The 20,353-nt window shown below is 36.0% G+C and overlaps 1 protein-coding gene across 1 annotated transcript in view; it reads left to right on the forward strand.

Moving 5' to 3' along the window:
* The first annotated feature begins 524 nt into the window (after positions 1–524).
* The window catches only part of LOC141682509 (uncharacterized), a 45,305-nt gene continuing 25,476 nt past the window's right edge, over positions 525–20,353 (forward strand). Inside the window, exons 1-2 of the mRNA XM_074487230.1 lie at positions 525–659; positions 768–1,244. Coding sequence (XP_074343331.1) covers positions 525–659; positions 768–1,244 — 612 coding nt within the window. The remainder of the gene's footprint in view (positions 660–767; positions 1,245–20,353) is intronic.

A 20,353-nucleotide genomic window follows, 5' to 3' on the forward strand; every position in this document is an offset into this window, starting at 1 on the left:
TCCTATTCCCGAAGAGAGCTTTGAATTGCCAGATCAGGTGTAGCAGGATAAGTAGTAATGTTGGGTTGAATAAAAGTTTTGTGTAGTTTGAATAAAAGATTGCGTAGTGAAACTGTAGATAGAATAAAGTTTTGTAATAAAGAGAGTTCTTGAGACAGGTTTTATTTAGTTGGGTTTGTAATAAAGTGTAGTGCATGATTCTTGTTTCCAAACTCAACCCTTAAAAGATCCTGAGTAGTGATAGTTCGGGGTAATTATTATATTAATATTCCGCTTGTGCAGGTATAGTTGGTAATTGTTGTTAATAATGCCCCAAATCTATACCCCGGATTTGGAGGGTGTTATAGTTGGCATCAGAGCTTAGGATTGACCTTGGAAAACAAGAATGTTAGGGTTAAGATAAGATAGGAAAATAAGATAGGATGAGAGTAAGAGTGTTAGGATTGTTTGTCTATGTGATTAGAAGTTATGAGTTATAGGATTGTGATTTGATTGTTTTGCGTTATTATTTTTATGTATATTAGATGGCTTCTTTATCATCATCTACGGAGAGGACCGAGACAGATCCAGTGGATGCACAGGTAGTAGCCCCAGTGTCAGAGCAGATCTTACCTCCATTGCCACCTGAGCCAGCACCAGAGATACCACTTCCCCCGGAGGTACCAGGTTTTGCAGATTATTTTCCATACGTTGAGCCAGAGATACCAGATATTCCACCATTAGAGTTTCCGAGGTTTGATATTCCTGATATGGTTGATCTTCCGCAGTGGGAGGATTTAGAGCCTCAGATTCCTATGCCACCAGTCGAGATTCCAGAGATGCCACCGATGGAGCCAGAGGCAGAGCCGCCTGTGTATGCGCCTATGGAGCAGCCTGTCTTATTTCCTGCCCCATTAGCCATTTATGCACCTGTTCCGGGAGTTTATCAGTTTCCTCAGCCGGAGTTTATAGATGAGATCGTGGTAGATGGACCATTACCTTCTCGAGGTTCCAGCACTGATCTTCATGAGCATCATACCGTGACTTACCAGCGCTTTCAGGCAGAGAGGGAGGAGAGGATTAGATGGCAGAACCAGTGTAGAGAGATCCTTGGATTGTATGAGACACAGACGGATGGTCCTGTCAGAGCATTACGACCGGATTATATACTGAGAGAGAGACTACATCATATTCACCGGGTTAGTTCGCAGCAGCTTACTGATTTGAGACAGCAGGATCTTAGTGCGGAGATAGCATATCGCAGAGCATTGGAACTTACCGAGGCAGTGCTAGAGGCAGTGCAGGAGGAGTTGAGCCACGTACCACCAGGATTTTGAGACCAGTAGATCAATGAGTGTTGTATTATGTATATTTTGTAGATAGAGGCAACATAGTATTGTATGACTAGTTTGTATGAGTGTAGCTACTGACTCTGACTGATAGTAGTAGCAGTACGACTGCTATATCATAGGGTTTTGTATCAAGCACTGACACCTGTAGCTGGTGTTCTACCTATATATATATATGAGATAATCTTTTGCACGTTTTCTTTATTTTATTTCCAGTCATTTAAGCATTTACATTTATTTCAGTACCATTGCATATTTACAAATGTAGTTTTATTCACGATCATGTTGTAAAAAAAAAAAAAAATTTAAAACATATCATACTGTTTTATCTATTTAGTTATTTAATAAGTTATTTTATTTCTCGAATCGACTGTTTTAATATATGTTTAATATACTGTTATTAAATAAGATCCATTATTTATTTATCAGAAAAATGGCACCTAAGAGAAAAGCGCAGCCCGACTCATCGAATGGAAACACCGATGGCCAAAACAATAATAAACAGATGGATCAGATGTTTAATCTCATGCAACAGCAGATGTTGATGATGCAACAACAAATGCAGCAGCAGCAACAGCAGTTCCAGCAACAGATGTTACAGCAAGCCGCTCATCCAGGACATCAAATACCACCAGCAGCACCTACGACTACTTTCAAGCAATTTCAGTCGGTGAAGCCACCGGAATTTATGGGTTCCACAGATCCTACAAAAGCGAGAGCTTGGCTGAAAGAGATGGAAAAGGCTTTTTCGTTGGTAAAGGTTGAGGAAGAGCAGAAGACAGATTTCGCTAGCTATTTTCTAAAAGGTGAAGCTAATTACTGGTGGGAATCAAAGAAAGCTTTGGAAGAAGGTGTGGTGACCTGGAACAGATTCACTGATCTTTTCTTGGAGAAATATTTTCCTCATTTTATGAAGAACCAGATGGAGATCAAGTTCCTGGAGCTGAAATAAGACAACTTATCGGTTGCGGATTATGAGACTAAGTTTACTGAATTGGCAAGGTTTGTTCCAGAGCAGGTGGATACGGACGAAAAGCGGGCCAAGAGATTTCAGCAAGGACTGAAACCATGGATTCGTAGCAGGGTAGCTGTGTTTGAATTGACAACTTATATGGCTGTTGTTCAGAAGGCTATGATTATTGAAGGAGAAAGCGAAGCAGCTCAGAAAGAGAAAGGACCAGGAAATTTTCAGAATCGTTTCAACAAAAGGCCGGGATTTCAAGCTCGGGGAAAAGTAAATTTCAAAAGGCCAGAGCAGAACAATCAGAGGATGGGAAATCGACTACCTGCCCCAACTCAACAAAGGCTTATTTGACCGCCTATACCTGATTGCAGAACGTGTGGTAGAAAGCATACAGGAATTTGCAACAAGCTAAATGTTACGTGTTTCAAGTGCAAGCAAAGGGGACACTATTCTGGAGAATGTCCAACGGGAAAAGCAGAAGTTACTTGTTTTCAATGTGGGAGAAAAGGACATATCGCCAAAGACTGCAGAGGAATTGCAATGGCTGCCAGTATTCCAAGAATTTTAGCATTACCTCCACCTCCACTACCACAGCAAAATCAGCCCAGAGCAAGGACTTTCAACATGTCAATGAAGGAAGCGGTACAAAGTCCGAATGTGGTTGCAGGTACACTTCCTGTAAATTCCGTAAATGCTTTAGTATTGATTGATTCAGGAGCTACTAGATCTTTTATTTCTGAAGCCTTTATTTCTAAGATAGATTGTGAGATTCAGTGGTTTGATGAAGTGTTAGTCATAAAATTAGCGAATAATGATCAGGTTGCAGTAGATCGAGTATGTCCGAGCTGTGATATTGAGATAGGGAGATGTCATTTTTCAGTTGATTTGATACCTTTTAGGTTAGGGGAGTTTGATATTATTTTAGGAATGGATTGGCTGTCTAGTAATAATGCTCAAATTGACTGTGCGAATAAGAGAGTGAAATTGCAAACTGAAGAAAATGAAACGGTAATATTTAAAGGTGAGAAGCAAAAGCAGAAATTCCTATCAATAATGCAGACGAGAAGATTGCTACGTCAAGGATGTCAAGCTTATTTAGCCTATGTACGGGATATTGATAAGGGAAATTTGAAGATTGAAGATATTCCTGTAGTTTGTGAATTTCTTGATGTTTTTCCGGACGAATTACCAGGACTTCCACCAGATCGAGAAATCGAATTCACTATTGACTTGACGCCAGGGACTGAACCAATTTCGAAAGCTCCATATCGAATGGCACCTGTTGAAATGAGGGAATTAGCAAAGCAGTTGCAAGAACTTCTTGACAAAGGAATTATAAGGCCAAGTGTATCCCCATGGGGTGCGCCAGTATTGTTCGTGAAAAAGAAGGATGGTAGTATGCGACTGTGTATTGATTATCGTGAGCTGAACAAGTTAACTATCAAGAATAAATATCCTTTACCTCGCATTGATGATTTATTTGATCAACTAAAAGGAGCAGCATGGTTTTCGAAAATCGACTTACGATCAGGCTATCATCAGTTAAAGATCAAGGCCGAAGATATTCCAAAGACAGCGTTTAGAACAAGGTACGGACACTATGAATTTCTTGTGATGGCTTTTGGATTGACGAATGCACCTGCAGCGTTTATGGATTTGATGAATCGAATATTCAAGAAGTATTTGGATAAGTTTATCATTATATTTATTGATGACATCTTGATCTATTCAAAGACGGAAGAAGAGCATGCAGCGCATTTAAGAACGACATTGGAAATATTACGGAAGGAGCAGCTTTATGCAAAATTTTCCAAATGCGAATTTTGGTTGAAAGAAGTGCAGTTTTTAGGGCACATCATCAGCAGAGAAGGCATTCAAGTTGATCCAGCAAAGATTGAAGCCACGATACGTTGGACCATTTGAGATTTTGAAGAAAATTGGGAAGGTTGCGTACGAGTTAGCTCTACCACCCCATATGCAGCACATTCACAACGTATTTCATGTATCTATGCTTAAGAGGTATAATCCTGATACAAGGCATGTAATAGAGTATGAACCAGTAGAACTTCAGGGCAGATTTGTCATATGTAGAACAGCCAATAAGAATTCTAGATAGGCAAGAGAGGGGTATTAAGAAATAAGTCTGTGTCATTAGTGAGAGTTTTATGGAGAAACCCAGTGGTTGAAGAATCAACCTGGGAGCTTGAAGTGAAATGCTAGAAAATTATCCTCAGTTATTTGCATAATTAGATTCTGAGGTCAGAATCTGGTTAAGTGGGGGAGAATGTAACGACCGAGGAATTACGCTTGTATTATAATAATAATAATAAATTATGTGTATTATTATGTGATTAAATGTGTTAAGTCGTTGAACCCTACCTGCTATGTGTTATGTGTTGGTTGTTTTGATCCAAACGTGTTTTGGATATTTATTGAGCGTTCTATCGTCAGTTATATATATTATATCAAAACCTGTACAGCTCAAAACTATGTTTTAAAAGCCCGTATTTCAAACAAATCATTGGCCCTATTTTGCCAAAAATGCCCTATACCGTATCGCTATTCTGAACCCTTAGACGTTTTACAAATTGACCTTTTTCGCGAAAAACGACTTTTTCCGGACCCCTTCGGGTACCAAAAACCCCACAAAAATCACATTTTTATTTTTATATGATTATGAAATTATCATATATCATTTTCTTTGTATTTTTGTATTTTTCACAATTTTTGGGAATTTTTAGTATTTATTTTGTATTTATTGGATATTTAAAAATTCATATTAATACCCAAAAATTATAAAATTGGGGCCAAATATTTTATTAGGAGTCTAATTAGCCCAGTAATTTTACTTAGGGGTATTATTTTCATAAATATAAATACCTGAATGACTATTAATTAAATCAGTTAATTATAATTAAAAATCAGAAGAAAAAAATAAAAAGAAAAGAAAGGGGATTAGGGTTAGGGTTTTGTGAAGAACAGCAGCAGAATCAATCGGACTTTTGAAGGTGATTCTGGTGACAGAAATTGAAGTAGTGAGTAACCGATTTGAAGCCCAAGTCTGTTCTATCAGATTATCACGTCAAATCATCAACGAGGTATAATTTGTGTTTCGTAATTTCGGATATTAATTTCTCGAATTCGGGTTTGAAGTTCTGGTAATTGTTTGATGATTATGTTAGTATAGATGTTTAGATCGTCGATTTTGGAGTCGATTGACACCGGTTTTGTCGAGTTTGGCTTCGGGTTTTTCTCGCCGGAAAAGCGGCGCCGCCGCCGTGTTATCGGTGGTTTAGGCGGCGGGGACGGATAAAACGAAGGAGAGAAACACGACAGGGGAGGCCTGGGAACGAAAGGGAACGAAGCAGCAGAAGAAACGAGGCCGATTGATTGCCGTTTTTGCTTCGTCGGAAGTTTCCGCCGGGCCGGAATCTGGGCAACGGCCGGCTGTTCTTCCCGACCCGATTGGGTTGGGGACGACCCGGTTTCTAACCCGGTTTCGACCCGGGTTTAATCCTAATAACCCAAACCCTGTTGATGTTTTTGTGTTTTTAGTTAATTAATTAATTATTTATATTTTAGTATATTAAAATCAGTTTTTAGTAATTCTAAAAAGTAAATAAAAATTAGTTTTAAATTCTGAAAAATAGTATTATTAATTTCTAAATTATTTTATTAATTTATAAATTCTAATTTAATTATTTAATTATTTAATTATTTATCTAATTATTTATTAGTTATCTAATTAATTAATAATTAGGTAATTAATAATTAGATAATTAATTAATAAATAAGGATTAAACTGATTAATAATTTGATAATTAGTTAATATTACGAGTAGTGATTCGATAATGAGAATTATTATTCGAGCGTTAGTTATTCGAATAATATTACAGTAATTGTTCGTATCATATAATTAAATACTGATAATTAATTGATTAACGAATCGTTTAAATTCCAATAATAATATATTAGTTCGGTAATATTCGAGAATAGTGTGTAGCTCGTATTTATACGAGTGATTAATCGTTGAGTTGGTTTATAATTTGAGTAATTCATAGTTATTCGATAAATAGCGTATCGGTTAATTAAGTTGATTGATTATTTGTAAATAATCGATCTAATCAAATAAATAACGATGAGTTGTAAATATTTGTAATAATTGTGATTAATCCTAATAATTAGGGATTAATTATTTTAAATTAGTAAATAATTATCTATTAATTATTTATTAGTTATTTATTTATTAAGTAATTAATTATTTCAATAATTAATCACATAATTTTCAATAAATCGTAACTTCTTCGTTTTAACTCCAAAAATTATAAAAATATTTTGACTTTGATTTTTATTAAATAATTATTTAAAAATTATTTTAGGATTTAAAAGGTTGTAATAATTATCTATTGAATAATAAATTGAATTATCAGTGTTTAATTCATAACAATTCAACCGTTAGTCCGATTTAAGTGAAACGAAGACCCCTAGACTCAGAAAAATGAGACGAATCCAATAAAAATAGTTGTAAGTTATAATTTATTCTGAAAAAGAGTGGTTTGGTGATAACTGATATAGTTCGTAGGTCCTAGTAGGGATATAATTGAGCCGAATAAATCCTGAAAAATTATAATAAAATCAGATAAGACTAGTAATGCAGGTATAAGCCTAGAATTGATTCTAAAAATAATTATAAATCTAGAAATTAATTGTGTGCTTTACGTGTTACGTGTTATATGTGATTATGTGCATAAATATGTTGTGTAAATATATGTATATATATGCGAGTCAGATAGAAACGCATGGGTAGACTGATAAGGTTGTGTGATATCAATTCAAGATACACGTATATAGTAAGTTATCTAAACACCTATATTTCCATGATTTGTTCAGTGTTAACAAGGCAGAGCAAGCTAGGGTCAGAAGGCAGTGAATTAAACCAGGTTAAGTACGCACAAGGCAAGTTTTTCCCCTATTCTAAATTCAGAATAGTGAATTATATTTCTTTTCTATCATATCAATTCTCTTTGATAATCATTGTTCATATGCACTGTTGTCCATTTATTATTACTTGTTCCAGTTTCATTTCAATTCTTGATTTACCCAATTTATTGAATTCCCTGTTCATATTTCAATTCTTTTACCCTACATATATTCTGGTATATCCTGGTGTTGGGATATATCAATAGCATACCGATTGTTCCGGATGCTCAGCCTTGGACTGGATGGTTACTATAAAGGCTGGGTTTTTCCCAGACCATTAATTAATAGGCCATAGTTGCCTGAGTACTCCTTATGTTGGTTGAGTCTATGCAGTTGGGTATAGATCCGCACTATATTCTGACTGATCAGCAGATTATAGTGCATATGTTGGTTCTTGTTTCCAGTCTTGTTCATTTGGCACTCGCCATCATTGGCAAATTATTATCATATACAGATACAGATGGTTGTTCAAACCAGCAGCTTATTGGTTCATTTATTTCTCTCTCTTTATAATATATATATATATTGTTGCAGGCTTGTTGAGCAATTTTGGCTCATTTCTTTTATTGTCACTCCTATTTTACAGTTAAGGTAGAGAATGAAACCCATCAGGACCCGCATAGTCAAGAAGCGAGTCAAGCAGCGGGACCCTCTTATACCAAGAGTGTTCCTTCCTATTCCCGAAGAGAGCTTTGAATTGCCAGATCAGGTGTAGCAGGATAAGTAGTAATGTTCGGTTGAATAAAAGTTTTGTGTAGTTTGAATAAAAGATTGCGTAGTGAAACTGTAGATAGAATAAAGTTTTGTAATAAAGAGAGTTCTTGAGACAGGTTTTATTTAGTTGGGTTTGTAATAAAGTGTAGTGCATGATTCTTGTTTCCAAACTCAACCCTTAAAAGATCCTGAGTAGTGATAGTTCGGGGTAATTATTATATTAATATTCCGCTTGTGCAGGTATAGTTGGTAATTGTTGTTAATAATGCCCCAAATCTATACCCCGGATTTGGAGGGTGTTATAATCATAGGCTCCAGTCCTCCAAATCTCCAGTATTTGTGTTCCTGAGAGTGCTTGTGGTTGGGTCAAAGCATACCCAATCTCACTGCGAGCAAGAAAATCTTGAATGAAGTGAAGATCTGAAGGAGCATCGTTCTTGCTAAGAATAGCCATATAGTTGTTGGGGACGAACTTGGCTCCATTAAAGATACCGTCCTTTGGTGCCATTTCTGTGAGAAATTAAGTGAAATAATGTGTGTGTAGAAAGTGTTTGATAAAATGCCTGTAAGAAAGTCCGTCAGAGAATACAGAGAAAAAGAGAGAGAGTAAAAGAAATAAGAGATAAAGTAAGAGAGAAGGTAAAAGATTTGTATAATCTTTTATCTATAATATTTATACTCTTTCCACTCAACGGCTCTTTTTGGAAGTAAAACCGACATAGTTACACCAGTCACGCAATAAATAGTCAAGGCGGTAATTAGTGGGCACGGGAAATATGCAGTAATTATTGCACACATACATATGTAAAAACCAACACGCAACCCATTAATCAAATGATTATTACTGTTTTTATATCACCTAATTATTTTTTTGTGAAATGTAACCATTAGAGTAAATACTAAAAATAAGTAAAGTAAGTAAATAATGCCACGTAAGCATCAGGATTTGCATCAGAACTTGACTATTATCAGAATTTAACGGTCATCAGAACATGGCTTCTGTACTCAAAAAGTGAATGACGGTTTCTGTGTTTCTTCACACAAATACTGACTGGTTTCTTCAGAGTTAATCATCAGAACATAATCAGAACTTGTCCTCAGAATTTATGCAAATAATACTTAATTGTTTATCAGAAACAACTTAATCACCATAGTAATTTTCATCATTCATATGGAGTGATAGTGTGTGTATGTGCAAATGATCAGATCAAGATTAAAGTCTGATAAACTTCAGTATATCTTAGAAATAAGGCATAACTAAGAAAAATGCTTAAAATATGTCTTGAATTGTGAAGTCTACTGTAGAATAAATTTATGCAAGAATCCACCTCAACTGTTTGTGCTTATTTTATGCTCTTTTGAAATTCTTTTGACAAGGGTTTCTCAGTGTAAATGAGTTACGACTGCCATCAGAATTAATGTTGTTATCAGAATATTTCTCCAATAATCAGAGAATGTGAAAAGTCACCAAATCAATTTGCTTTTCTAATGCATATAACTTAATACTAGCAATGCACTTGGATCTTCCCTTTCACATAAATTACTCTAGATCTCAATAGAGTACCTGATTTCATTTTTTTAATTCCTTCAGATAAGTGAGGCTTATCAAGCATGTATTTCATCCTTAAGATTTACTGACATCAGAATTCGACAGATAAGAAGCAATAATCTAGTTTGTGACTTAGTAATAAGATACAGGAAGTAAATTTTACTAAGATCAAAATTAGAATTTGCTCGTGTCTTTGATTTCCACATAAGCAACTAATTCAAACATGGGATACATAGTTTGTTAAAGACTACTAAGTCAGCATCTAACAAGATAATCCTCATTGGATGGAATAGTCACAGAACATTCAAAACACATTCAGAGTTTATAGAAACACATCAGATAATAAGGAGTGTTTAAATATGTTACAATTTAAGCACATATTACATTGAGATAAGAAAATCTGTAAATATTGATCATAAAGTCTGATGTATGAGAACAAAAACTAAACAGATTTTGAGAAAGAACCTGAAACCATTCCAAGTTCATTTACCATTCTTGTAAAATTAGCTTCACACAGTGGTTTTGTGAAGATATCTGCTAGTTGTTGATCAGTGAGAACAAAATGCAAATCCACTGTACCTTCATCCACATGTTCCCTTATGAAGTGGTACCTAATGCTGATGTGCTTTGTCATTGAGTGTTGAACTGGATTTCCTGTCATAGCAATAGCACTTTGATTATCAAAGTAAATAGGTATTTTAGAAAATTCTAACCCATAGTCTAGTAACTGATTCTTCATCCAAAGAATCTGTGCACAACAGCTTCTTGTAGCAATATATTCTGCTTCTGCAGTTGATGGGGAAATTGATTTATGTTTCTTGCTAAACCAAGAAACCAATATGCCTTCAAGAAATTGGCAGCTTCCACTAGTGCTTTTCCTGTCTATTTTGCATCCGGCAAAATCTGCATCTGAGTAGCCTATTACCTTAAAATCTGATTCCCTAGGATACCACAATCCTAGATCAGCTATACCCCTGAGGTACTTGAAAATTCTTTTCACAGCTATTAGATGAGGTTCTCTTGGATCAGCCTGAAATCTTGCACAAAGACGGGTAGCATACATGATATATGGTCTACTTGCAGTTAAATAGAGTAAAGAGCCAATCATACCTCTGTAGTTAGTAATATCTACTGATGCTCCAGTATCTTTATTTAACTTGGTGGCAGTGGCCATGGGAGTTGATGCAGTAGAACTGTCTTGCATTTCAAATTTCTTGAGTAATTTTCTAGTGTACTTAGATTGACTGATAAAAGTACCTTATTCATTTTGTGTGACTTGAAGTCCCTGAAAATAACTCAACTCTCCCATCATACTCATTTAATATCTTGACTGCAATAACTTGGAAAATCTTTCACACAGTTTTGTATTTGTAGAGCCAAAGATGATTTCATCAACATATATCTGTACCAAAAGTAAGTCCTTTCCATGGTTGATGTAGAATAAAGTCTTGTCAATTGTGCCTATGTCAAATCCACTTTCCAGAAGGAATTGAGTCAGAGTCTCATACCATGCTATTGGAGCTTGCTTAAGGCCATAAAGTGCTTTTTCAAGCCTATAGACATGATTTGGAAATTTTGGATATACCTCTTCTTCCAATTCTCCATTGAGAAAAGCACTTTTCACATCCATTTGCAAGACTTTAAACTTCTTGTGAGCAGCATAAGCTAAAAAGATTCTTATGGCTTCCAATCTAGCAACTGGAGCAAATGTCTCATCATAATCAATACCCTCATATTGAGAGTAACCTTTAGCAACCAGCCTTGCTTTGTTTCTTGTAATTATGCCATCACTTTCAGTTTTATTTCTGAACACCCATTTTGTACCAACAATTGATATGTCCTTTGGTCTAGGTACTAGGGTCCAGACTTTATTACTTTCAAATTCATTTAACTCTTCATGCATTGCTTGCACCCAATCAGCATCTTGAAGAGTTTCTTCCACTTTCTTTGGTTCAGTCTAAGATATAAAGGAATGATAGAGACATTCATTTGTTATTGTTGTTCTAGTTCTGACACATGCTTCAGGGTCTCCAATTATTAAGTCAAGTGTGTGTGATTTAGTCCACTTCCTTGCAGATGGAAGTTGATCTCTAGAACTGGATCCTCCCCTATGATCCATGCTGTCTCCATCAGCATTTTCTGATGCTCCCCCTGAAGTTATGCTCTCTGAGATTCCAAAATTGGAGTTGGATCCTTCAGGAATTGAAGAATTAGAGTTTCCAGAATTGTCAGAATTTGGCTCAACAGAACTTGATGAATCAGAACTTGAAGAGCCAGTGACTGGTTCTGATGCTTCTTGAGCGTCATGAGATATGGTATGATCATTAGCTTGCTCCCCCTGATCATTGAAATCTTTAAGTCCAGTAATCTTTTTATAATCAAAAGATACATTGATATATTCCATGACAACCCTTGTTCTTAAATTGTAGACTCTGAAGACTTTTGTGGAAAGTGGATATCCAACAAAAATTCCTTTATCAGCTTTTAGATCAAATTTTGACAGTTGTTCAGGATGAGTCTTAAGAACAAAACACTTACATTCAATACATGAAAGTATTTCAGATTTGGCTTCTTTTTCTTCACCATCTCATATGGTGTTTTTCCATGCTTGTTTATGAGTGTAGCTTTCTATGTAAAACAAGCAGTCTGTACAGCTTCAGCCCAAAAATAGGTTGGTAGCTTTGCTTCATCAAGCATAGTTCGTGCAGCTTCAATAAGAGTCCTGTTCTTTCTTTCTACAACTCCATTCTGTTGTGAAGTTCCAGGTACAGAAAATTCCTGCTTTATTCCTTGCTGTTTGCAGAACTCTTCCATGATTGAATTCTTGAACTCAGTGCCATTATCACTTCTTATTATTTTAAAAGAATCTTTGACTAACTTATCCAGCTGTCTGACATTATCAGTTATAGTAGATGTAGTTTCATTCTTCTTGTGCAAGAAATACACCCAAGTGTATCTTGTGAACTCAACCACTATAATCATAACATATTTTTTCTTTGCAATAGACATGACATTAACTGGACCAAATAGATCAACATGCAATAAGTGATAAGGCTCAAGAATTGAGGATTCAGTTTTGCTCTTGAATGAAGATTTTCTTTGTTTTGCCTTTTGACATGAGTCGGAAAGGCCATCAGGAGCAAATATTGATTTTGGCAGTCCTCTCACAAGATCTTTCTTTACTAGCTCATTTATGTTGTTGAAATTTAAATGAGAGAGTCTTTTACACCAATTCCAGCTTTCTTCAATTGATTCCATGCTTAACAGACAGATTGCAGAACCACTTTGCCTGTAGAATTACTTATAACTTCACAGTGTTCTTCAAAGAAATCCACATGACAACCTCTGTCACAGATTTGACTCACACTTAGCAGATTGTGTTTAAGTCCTGAGACAAGAGCTACTGTTTCAATTATGACATTCCCAAGATTGATATTTCCATATCCCAGAGTCTTTCCCATGTTTCCATCTCCATAAGAAACTCCTGGGCCAGCTTTCTCCACAAAGTCTGATAGCAGGGCTTTATTTCCAGTCATATGTCCTGAACATCCAGTGTCCAGAACCAGGATGTTTTTCTTGTTGCCCTGCAATCACAAAGACCACTATTGATTAGTTTTAAGAACCCATACTTGCTTGGATCCTTTGGCCTTGTTAAGTTTGTTAGCATTTACAGCAGATTTAGTTTCAGAGTTTATGCTAACATGCTTTTTATCAGACTTTATATCAAATTTTGCATCAGAATTACACTAGAAGGAATTACACTAACTTTCTTTAAAGAAGGTTCTATTTCATAATAATCATAGTACAAACTATAATATTCCTTACAAGTATAAATAGAATGCCATAAACTACCACAATGAAAACAAATATTTTATGGTTTAAACCTAACAGACTGACTCTTAAATCCTGATCTAGAAGGTAAAGATTTTATATCTTTATTTTTCCTGCAAAAAGAAGCAAGATGGTTAGAGTTTCCATAATTATAGCATTTCTTTCTAGGAGCATTAGGAACAGGCATATATTTATTACTTTTATCACACCTTCCTTTCCATTCCTATTTTTCCTAGCTTCCTTTATCTTGTTCACATTTTTAATTTCTTTCAGCTTATACTTAAGCTGCTTCTTGGTCATTAAGCCAATGTTCACCAAAGCTGGTTTGTCCTGTTTTGATTTTTCAGAAGTTGACTTTTCTTTGACTTCTGTTTTAGAGTCTTTCATCTCTTCAGAATCAAACACAGCAGTTTTTGCAACAAAGTTAACAGGATTTACATTTGGCTTTACAACCTGTTTGATAGCAATTGGCTTAATTGGCAAAATTCCTTTCTCACTTTTAGCATCTTTATAACCTAACCCCTCTTTCCAGTTTCCACTACTTAGAATATTCTGAGTTGTTTTGCCTGAGTTAGTCCAAGTCCTGATGATTTCTCTTTCTTTTTCTAATTCAGGTTTTAGATAATCACTCTGTTTAAGCAATTCATTCTTAACATACACAGCATTATCTCTCTTTCTGAATAGTGTTCATCTTGACTAACTCTTCTTCAAGATAGCTATTTCTGTTTTTGTACTTTAGATTTTCAGATTTTAATCTTTCATTCTCTAAAGTCTGATCTCTATAGCTAATATAACTTTTTTTCAGAAATAATCTCAACTAAGTATCTTCTATATCAAAAGCAAGAGTTGATAGAGGTACCTTTAGTTCATTAGCATCAGAACTGCTATCAACATTTGCCATTAAGGCATAGTTTACCTCTTCTTCAGATTCTGAAGTGTCTGCCCAGTTTTTCTTATTTGTGATAAGTGCTTGGCCTTTATCACCTTTTCCTTCCTTGCAATCAGGAGAGATGTTGTCACGCCCCCAACTTAAACAGCAAATTAAATAAACTATTACAACATTTTAAAAAGAAGTAAACATAACCAACTCCAAGATCTTACAGTTTAGGGTTTGGAACAGCCCAACACTACCATCTATTACAACTGATTTTAAATAGCGAGTCCTCACACAAAACTACTATCTCTTATTCTACCTGAGCTCGAACATAAGCATCTGCATCACAGGTCTTACGGGCAGTCTGCTTGAATCTAACCATAGTTGTTAGCTGTAATATCAGGGTAAAGCAAGGAGTGAGCCAAATGCTCAACAAGTGCTAAACAATACGATACAAAACATAAATCGAGATATACATTAAAGAATGACAATGGAAAGACATAACCAATGATAACGAGAGATAAAACTATGGGTGAGGGAATCATTTTGCTTGTATCAAAACAATTTTAAAATCACATCTTAATCAAAATCATTTTATGACGCTACGGATTACAGCCGGTGATCAGCCGCGAAGTAATCCCGAACCTCGCGGGCTTCTAAAACATTAATGGGATCCCTAGGCAACTTTTAAGCCTATAATATAAGTGTGGAAAGGACTCGCGTCTCAGTCCAGATCCACTATTCAAAGAAAACATTTATCCCCCTTTGGGACTGAAAATCCACATTTTATTTATTTCAAAAACTGATGCCGAATTATGACCGAAAATCTCTTTTAACAGTAATATTTTTATCAAGGGATTATAGTTCAACTCGAAACACGGGAAATATGGTGCTAAATCTCAGGGCCATGATCCACTAAACTTTACTCTATTAGGGTAACTGAAAGGATTTCATATTAAAACCTGGACAAGGAAGTTTAGTGAGGCTATTGGATATTATGAAGGGGTAGTGCCAAACTGGGCTTTAAGCAATGGTTTCTCGTCAAGGTGCAAGTGCTAGATCATCAAGAAGATAAGCTTCATGAATACTAAGGGTGTTAAGGTATGAAGAATGATCTTTAACTCAGGATATATCAGAATTGTTAAGCTTTAAAATAAGAAAGAGGGGTATCAATCAATGAGGAACAACTTTGATAAATATCTGGCTTTTAGGTATCGAGGTGAAGTTTCTATAAGGGTTCAAGCATCAGGGTGAGATATCAGCACTTTAGGAATCATTAGCATGTTAATCAAGAGGATCAATCAAGTATTATAACAACCCTTTATTTTATCATGGCATTCAGCTTACTTTAATATACTATCATGATAAGACTACTTTGCAATACGTACTCGAGGGTTCATGGCATTTCTATATGATTCAAAGATGAACATAAGATATGTTGATTTAAATATATTAAAATGACTCAGGATAGTTGCGTCAATATATATGAACTATTTGTTACACAATTGCAGTGAATACGAAGATAGGTTGAATCACTTGCCTTGAGAAAGGCTGGTCTGGTCTGACTGGTAGGAGCAACTGGAAGCTTCGCTCGACCTTTATGGCAAGTTTTCCCTCATCTCGAGATCCTACATAAATAATAATAATCCTCATTATAATATATTCTCACCAACTTAACCTATTTACAACCCGAATTTAAACACAGATGGCACTTAGGCCTATATGCACTTAATTTATATTCACCTTATAAATATAATTGCACACACATAGCCACATATACTCACATATCATATATTAATACCAAATAACACCATATACACCATAATGCAACACTAGGCTTGGATGATCTCGACTCACAACTTAAGTCACTTGGTCGCTAAACTAGACAAAGTCTTCTAATTTTGGCTTCCTAACTCGATGTGCCTTTACTAAAATATCCAAGACCTATTGACCCTCACTTGGGCCTTTTTCTCTACTGACCTTATACTATCTTACAACTATGGTGGTCAACCTAGATCTCACTCCTAAATGTTCTAAAACTATGTGTTAAGTGAAAGTGCTCACCGGTATAAATTTCAGAATGACAACTATGGTTTCTTAAGTTTTCCTTCAAAACTCTTACACAAGACTCTCCTGACCTTAGGGCATCTCCCAAACTTGATGTGGCTCAAGGGCCTAGCTTGGGCCTTCTTGGGCCTAAGCTTAAAGTCGAAGGTTCCCCTATTTTCCTTGGCAGAAAACGCCCTGACTTGAATTAACTTGTGACACATGGTTCTCATATCCTATGAACTATGGCTGGAAAAACTTCTCTGACACTCCCTCTAACTAAGGCCCAATAGGGCCTAATGAGGGCCTACCCATGACATGGTCAAATCTCCCTATTTCTAAGTTGCAAGAAAACTGTCCCCTGCTGGACAGATTTTGTGATTCTACTTGAGCACCTAACCAAACGACATGCAAACCTCTAACCAACTCCTAAAACCTTTTATATACTCCCAATACTAACTTCTGGTGGCTTGGGCCTCAAAGTGCACAAAAATGCTCATTCAAAAGTTCCCCATAAACTAGTGCATCAAATCTGGAAAAAAATGAAAACACCAACTAATCCCTTTTTACCTTAACTCCAACTTAAAAACCAAGCACCCAACTCTTTCCAAAGCAAACCTAGTGTCTTAATGTCCTAAAATAGTGTCTCAACAGAAGGGAAGATCATCCATGCCCAAAAATTAACAACATGCAACTAAAAATATGACATGCAACTCATGGAAAACACATAACAAGATTTCGGCTAGGCGTAAAGTTTTAAATGCTTGCAAAATCGACTTGCACCTATTACTCATCCTTAATAATTATGAAATATAACTTCTTTTAACTACTAATAAGAAATTTATCATGGAAAAAATCTATTTTAAGCACACATATTTCAAATTTATAGATTTTTAAACATAACAACATGATTTCGAAAAGAGTAGCATGCAAAATATGGTTGATCATCATTTTAATATCTTAAAACTAGCATGCATGCCTAAACATAAATATATAATGAAATTTCAGTAGCATGCAAAGGATTTTAAAGCATGATATCTCCATAAAACACTTAGTTAGCATATACATAATATATCTCATAGAGAGCTCTTGAATTCACAAGAATCAAGAGTTTCTCATTGGAGATCACGTAAGAACTACACATGCATCCATGGAACTTCAACTTCCAAGTCACAAAACACTTGGAAAGTATATAAGATGAATGTAAGTAGAAGATTTACACTTGGGAAGATGAAGAATGAATTGAAAAATGGAAGGGGTGGGGAATTTGGCCTTCGGCCGAGAACAATGGTGGGAGGGGAGGGGAGAAAAATTTGTGGGGTGTTGGAGTGTGGAATGAGTGGAATGACTTCTCCCACTTAAACTTTTGTTTTATGCTTTTGGTTGACAAATAATGAGTGGAAATGAGAACTTACAAAAATGTCCTTTAGCTAAAGTTAGGCCATTTTGCATGCAAGGCTAATTTAGTAATTTGGTATTAATCAAATGAGTTAGTGGGGTTGGAAAAGTCTTATTTGCCCTTTGAGAGAATAGAAGGGTGATTTGCATGCAAGGTCTCTTATGTAATTTGATAATTATAACCAATAAAATTTGTAATGATTTATTTTTATAAAATAAAATACAAGTAAAAATTATAAAATTTATACCAAAATAACTTGGATTTTTAGAAATTTTGTAAAATCACTTTTGAAATTTTGTGAATAAAATAACTTTTAAAAGAAAATTTCTCCAAGGTTTAGAATATTCCTTATAAATTAAAAATAAGGGAAAAATAAACTCTCGCTTTGAAAAATCATATACTACATAAATCAAATTTAAAATGCAGAAATTTTTCATTCACACAAGGTACAGCCATTAAGTATATTCACTTACGGCTTTAATATCACACAAATCCACAGATAATATACATAAAATGCCGGTCGTAACATCCTCTCCCCCTTAAGGGATTCTGTCCCCAAAATCTAAGAGAACAGATGAGGATACCGGGAACGCATATCAGACTCTAACTCCCAAGTTGATTCTTCGACCTTGGGGTTCCTCCAAAGTACTTTCACTAACTTTATTGACTTATTCATAAGACTCTTTACTTGCCAGTCGAGTAATTTGACAGGTTGCTCCACAAATGACAGGTCTGCCTGAATTTCTACAGGTTCAAATTCTATTACATGGCTAGCGTCAGTATTGTACTTCTTAAGCAATGACACATGGAACACATTATGCACATGTTGATACTGAGGTGGTAAGGCCAACTCGGCCACCTTCCCCACTTGACTCAAAATTTCAAAAGGACCTATATATCTAGGTGTTAACTTCCCTTTCTTGCCAAATCTAAACAACCCTTTTCTAGGTGACACCTTCAGCAAAACAGCTTCACCAACTTGGTATCGAACATCCTTACGCACTGGGTCCGCATACTTCCTCTGTCTATCTTGAGCAGCAAGCAACCTTTTCTGAATTAACTTGACTGTGTCATACAACTGTTGTACCAATTCCGAGCCGAGAATTCTTCCTTCTCCTACTTCATCCCAACTTGTTAGTGATCTACATTTTCGCCCGTACAAAGCTTCGTATGGTGGCATGCCGATACTGGAATGATAGCTATTGTTGTAAGAGAATTCAATCAACGGCAAGTGGTCGTCCCAACTTCCTGCAAAATTGATTGCACAACTGCGCAACATGTCTTCGATTGTTTGAATTGTCCTTTCGCTCTGACCATCAGTCTGCGGGTGGTATGTCGTGCTCATATTCAACTTCGTGCCAAGATATTCCTGAAATTGCTTCCAGAATCTCGAGTTAAATCGGGGATCTCTGTCTGAAACTATTGATACGGGTACTCCATGCCTTAGTACGATTTCGCGCACATACAGATGAACCAATTTGTCCAATGACGACTTCTCGTTTATTGGAAGGAAATGCGCCGACTTCGTAAGACGATCAAGTATAACCCATATAGCGTCATGACCGGATTTCGTTCATGGTAGTCCCACTATAAAATCCATAGCAATATTTCCCATTTCCATTCTGGAATCTTTAGGGGCTGAATTAATCCGCTTGGTCGTTGATGTTCTGCCTTCACCTTTTGACAAGTATAACACTTCGCAACCCATTCTGCCAACTCTCACTTCATATTTGGCCACCAAAAGTTCTGCTTTAAGTCCCGATACATCTTGGTGCTTCCCGGGTGGATTGAAAATCTTGAATTGTGGGCTTCTTGTAGGATCTCATTCTTCAATTCCGGTACATGAGGAATCCAAATTCTTGAGGAAAACCTTAGTATCCCTTGCTCATCCCTTTGAGTATTAATCTCCTCTCTAGAACTGATTCTTCTCTTTCTCCATTACTTCTTCTTGACGTTCTTTATCTTTTCCACTAGTGTTGGCTGAAAAGTCATTGCACGACAAACTTCTTCAACCTTCCATATTTACAAAGTTCTAATCCGAATTTCTTAATCTCTTCAGACAATTCCTTTGGTGTTGCCATCATATTCAATCTCTCTTTTCTGCTTAGTGCATCGGCCACAACATTCTCCTTTCCGGGATGGTAATTTATCGAGCAATCGTAGTCCTTGATCAATTCCAACCATCTCCTTTGCCTCATATTGAGCTCCTTCTGAGTGAAAATGTACTTTAAACTCTTGTGATCTGTGTAGATTTCACACTTCTCTCTGTAGATGTAATGTCTCCAAATTTTAAGTGCGAATACTATGGCGGCTAGTTCCAAGTCATGCGTCGGGTACTTCAATCATACGGTTTTAAACTGTCTTGACGCATACGCGATCACCTTACTGTGTTGCATTAACACACACCCCAATCCTTATGTAAAGCGTCGCTGAATATCACAAAGTTTCCTGGTCATCTGGAAGCACTAACACCGGAGGTTACCAATCTTGCTTCAATCTTGAAAGCTATCCTCACATTCTGCCTCATTCAAACTTTTGATTCTTCTGGTTAATTGGTCAATGGCGTGGCAATTTTCAAAAAATCCGTGACCCTTCTGTAGTATCCTGCCAATCCTAGAAAACTCCGCACTTCAGTAGGAGTTTGGCCTCTCACTCATAACTGCCTCAT

The sequence above is a fragment of the Apium graveolens genome, chromosome 1 (assembly GCF_009905375.1).
Source record: "Apium graveolens cultivar Ventura chromosome 1, ASM990537v1, whole genome shotgun sequence".
NCBI lineage: Eukaryota > Viridiplantae > Streptophyta > Magnoliopsida > Apiales > Apiaceae > Apium > Apium graveolens.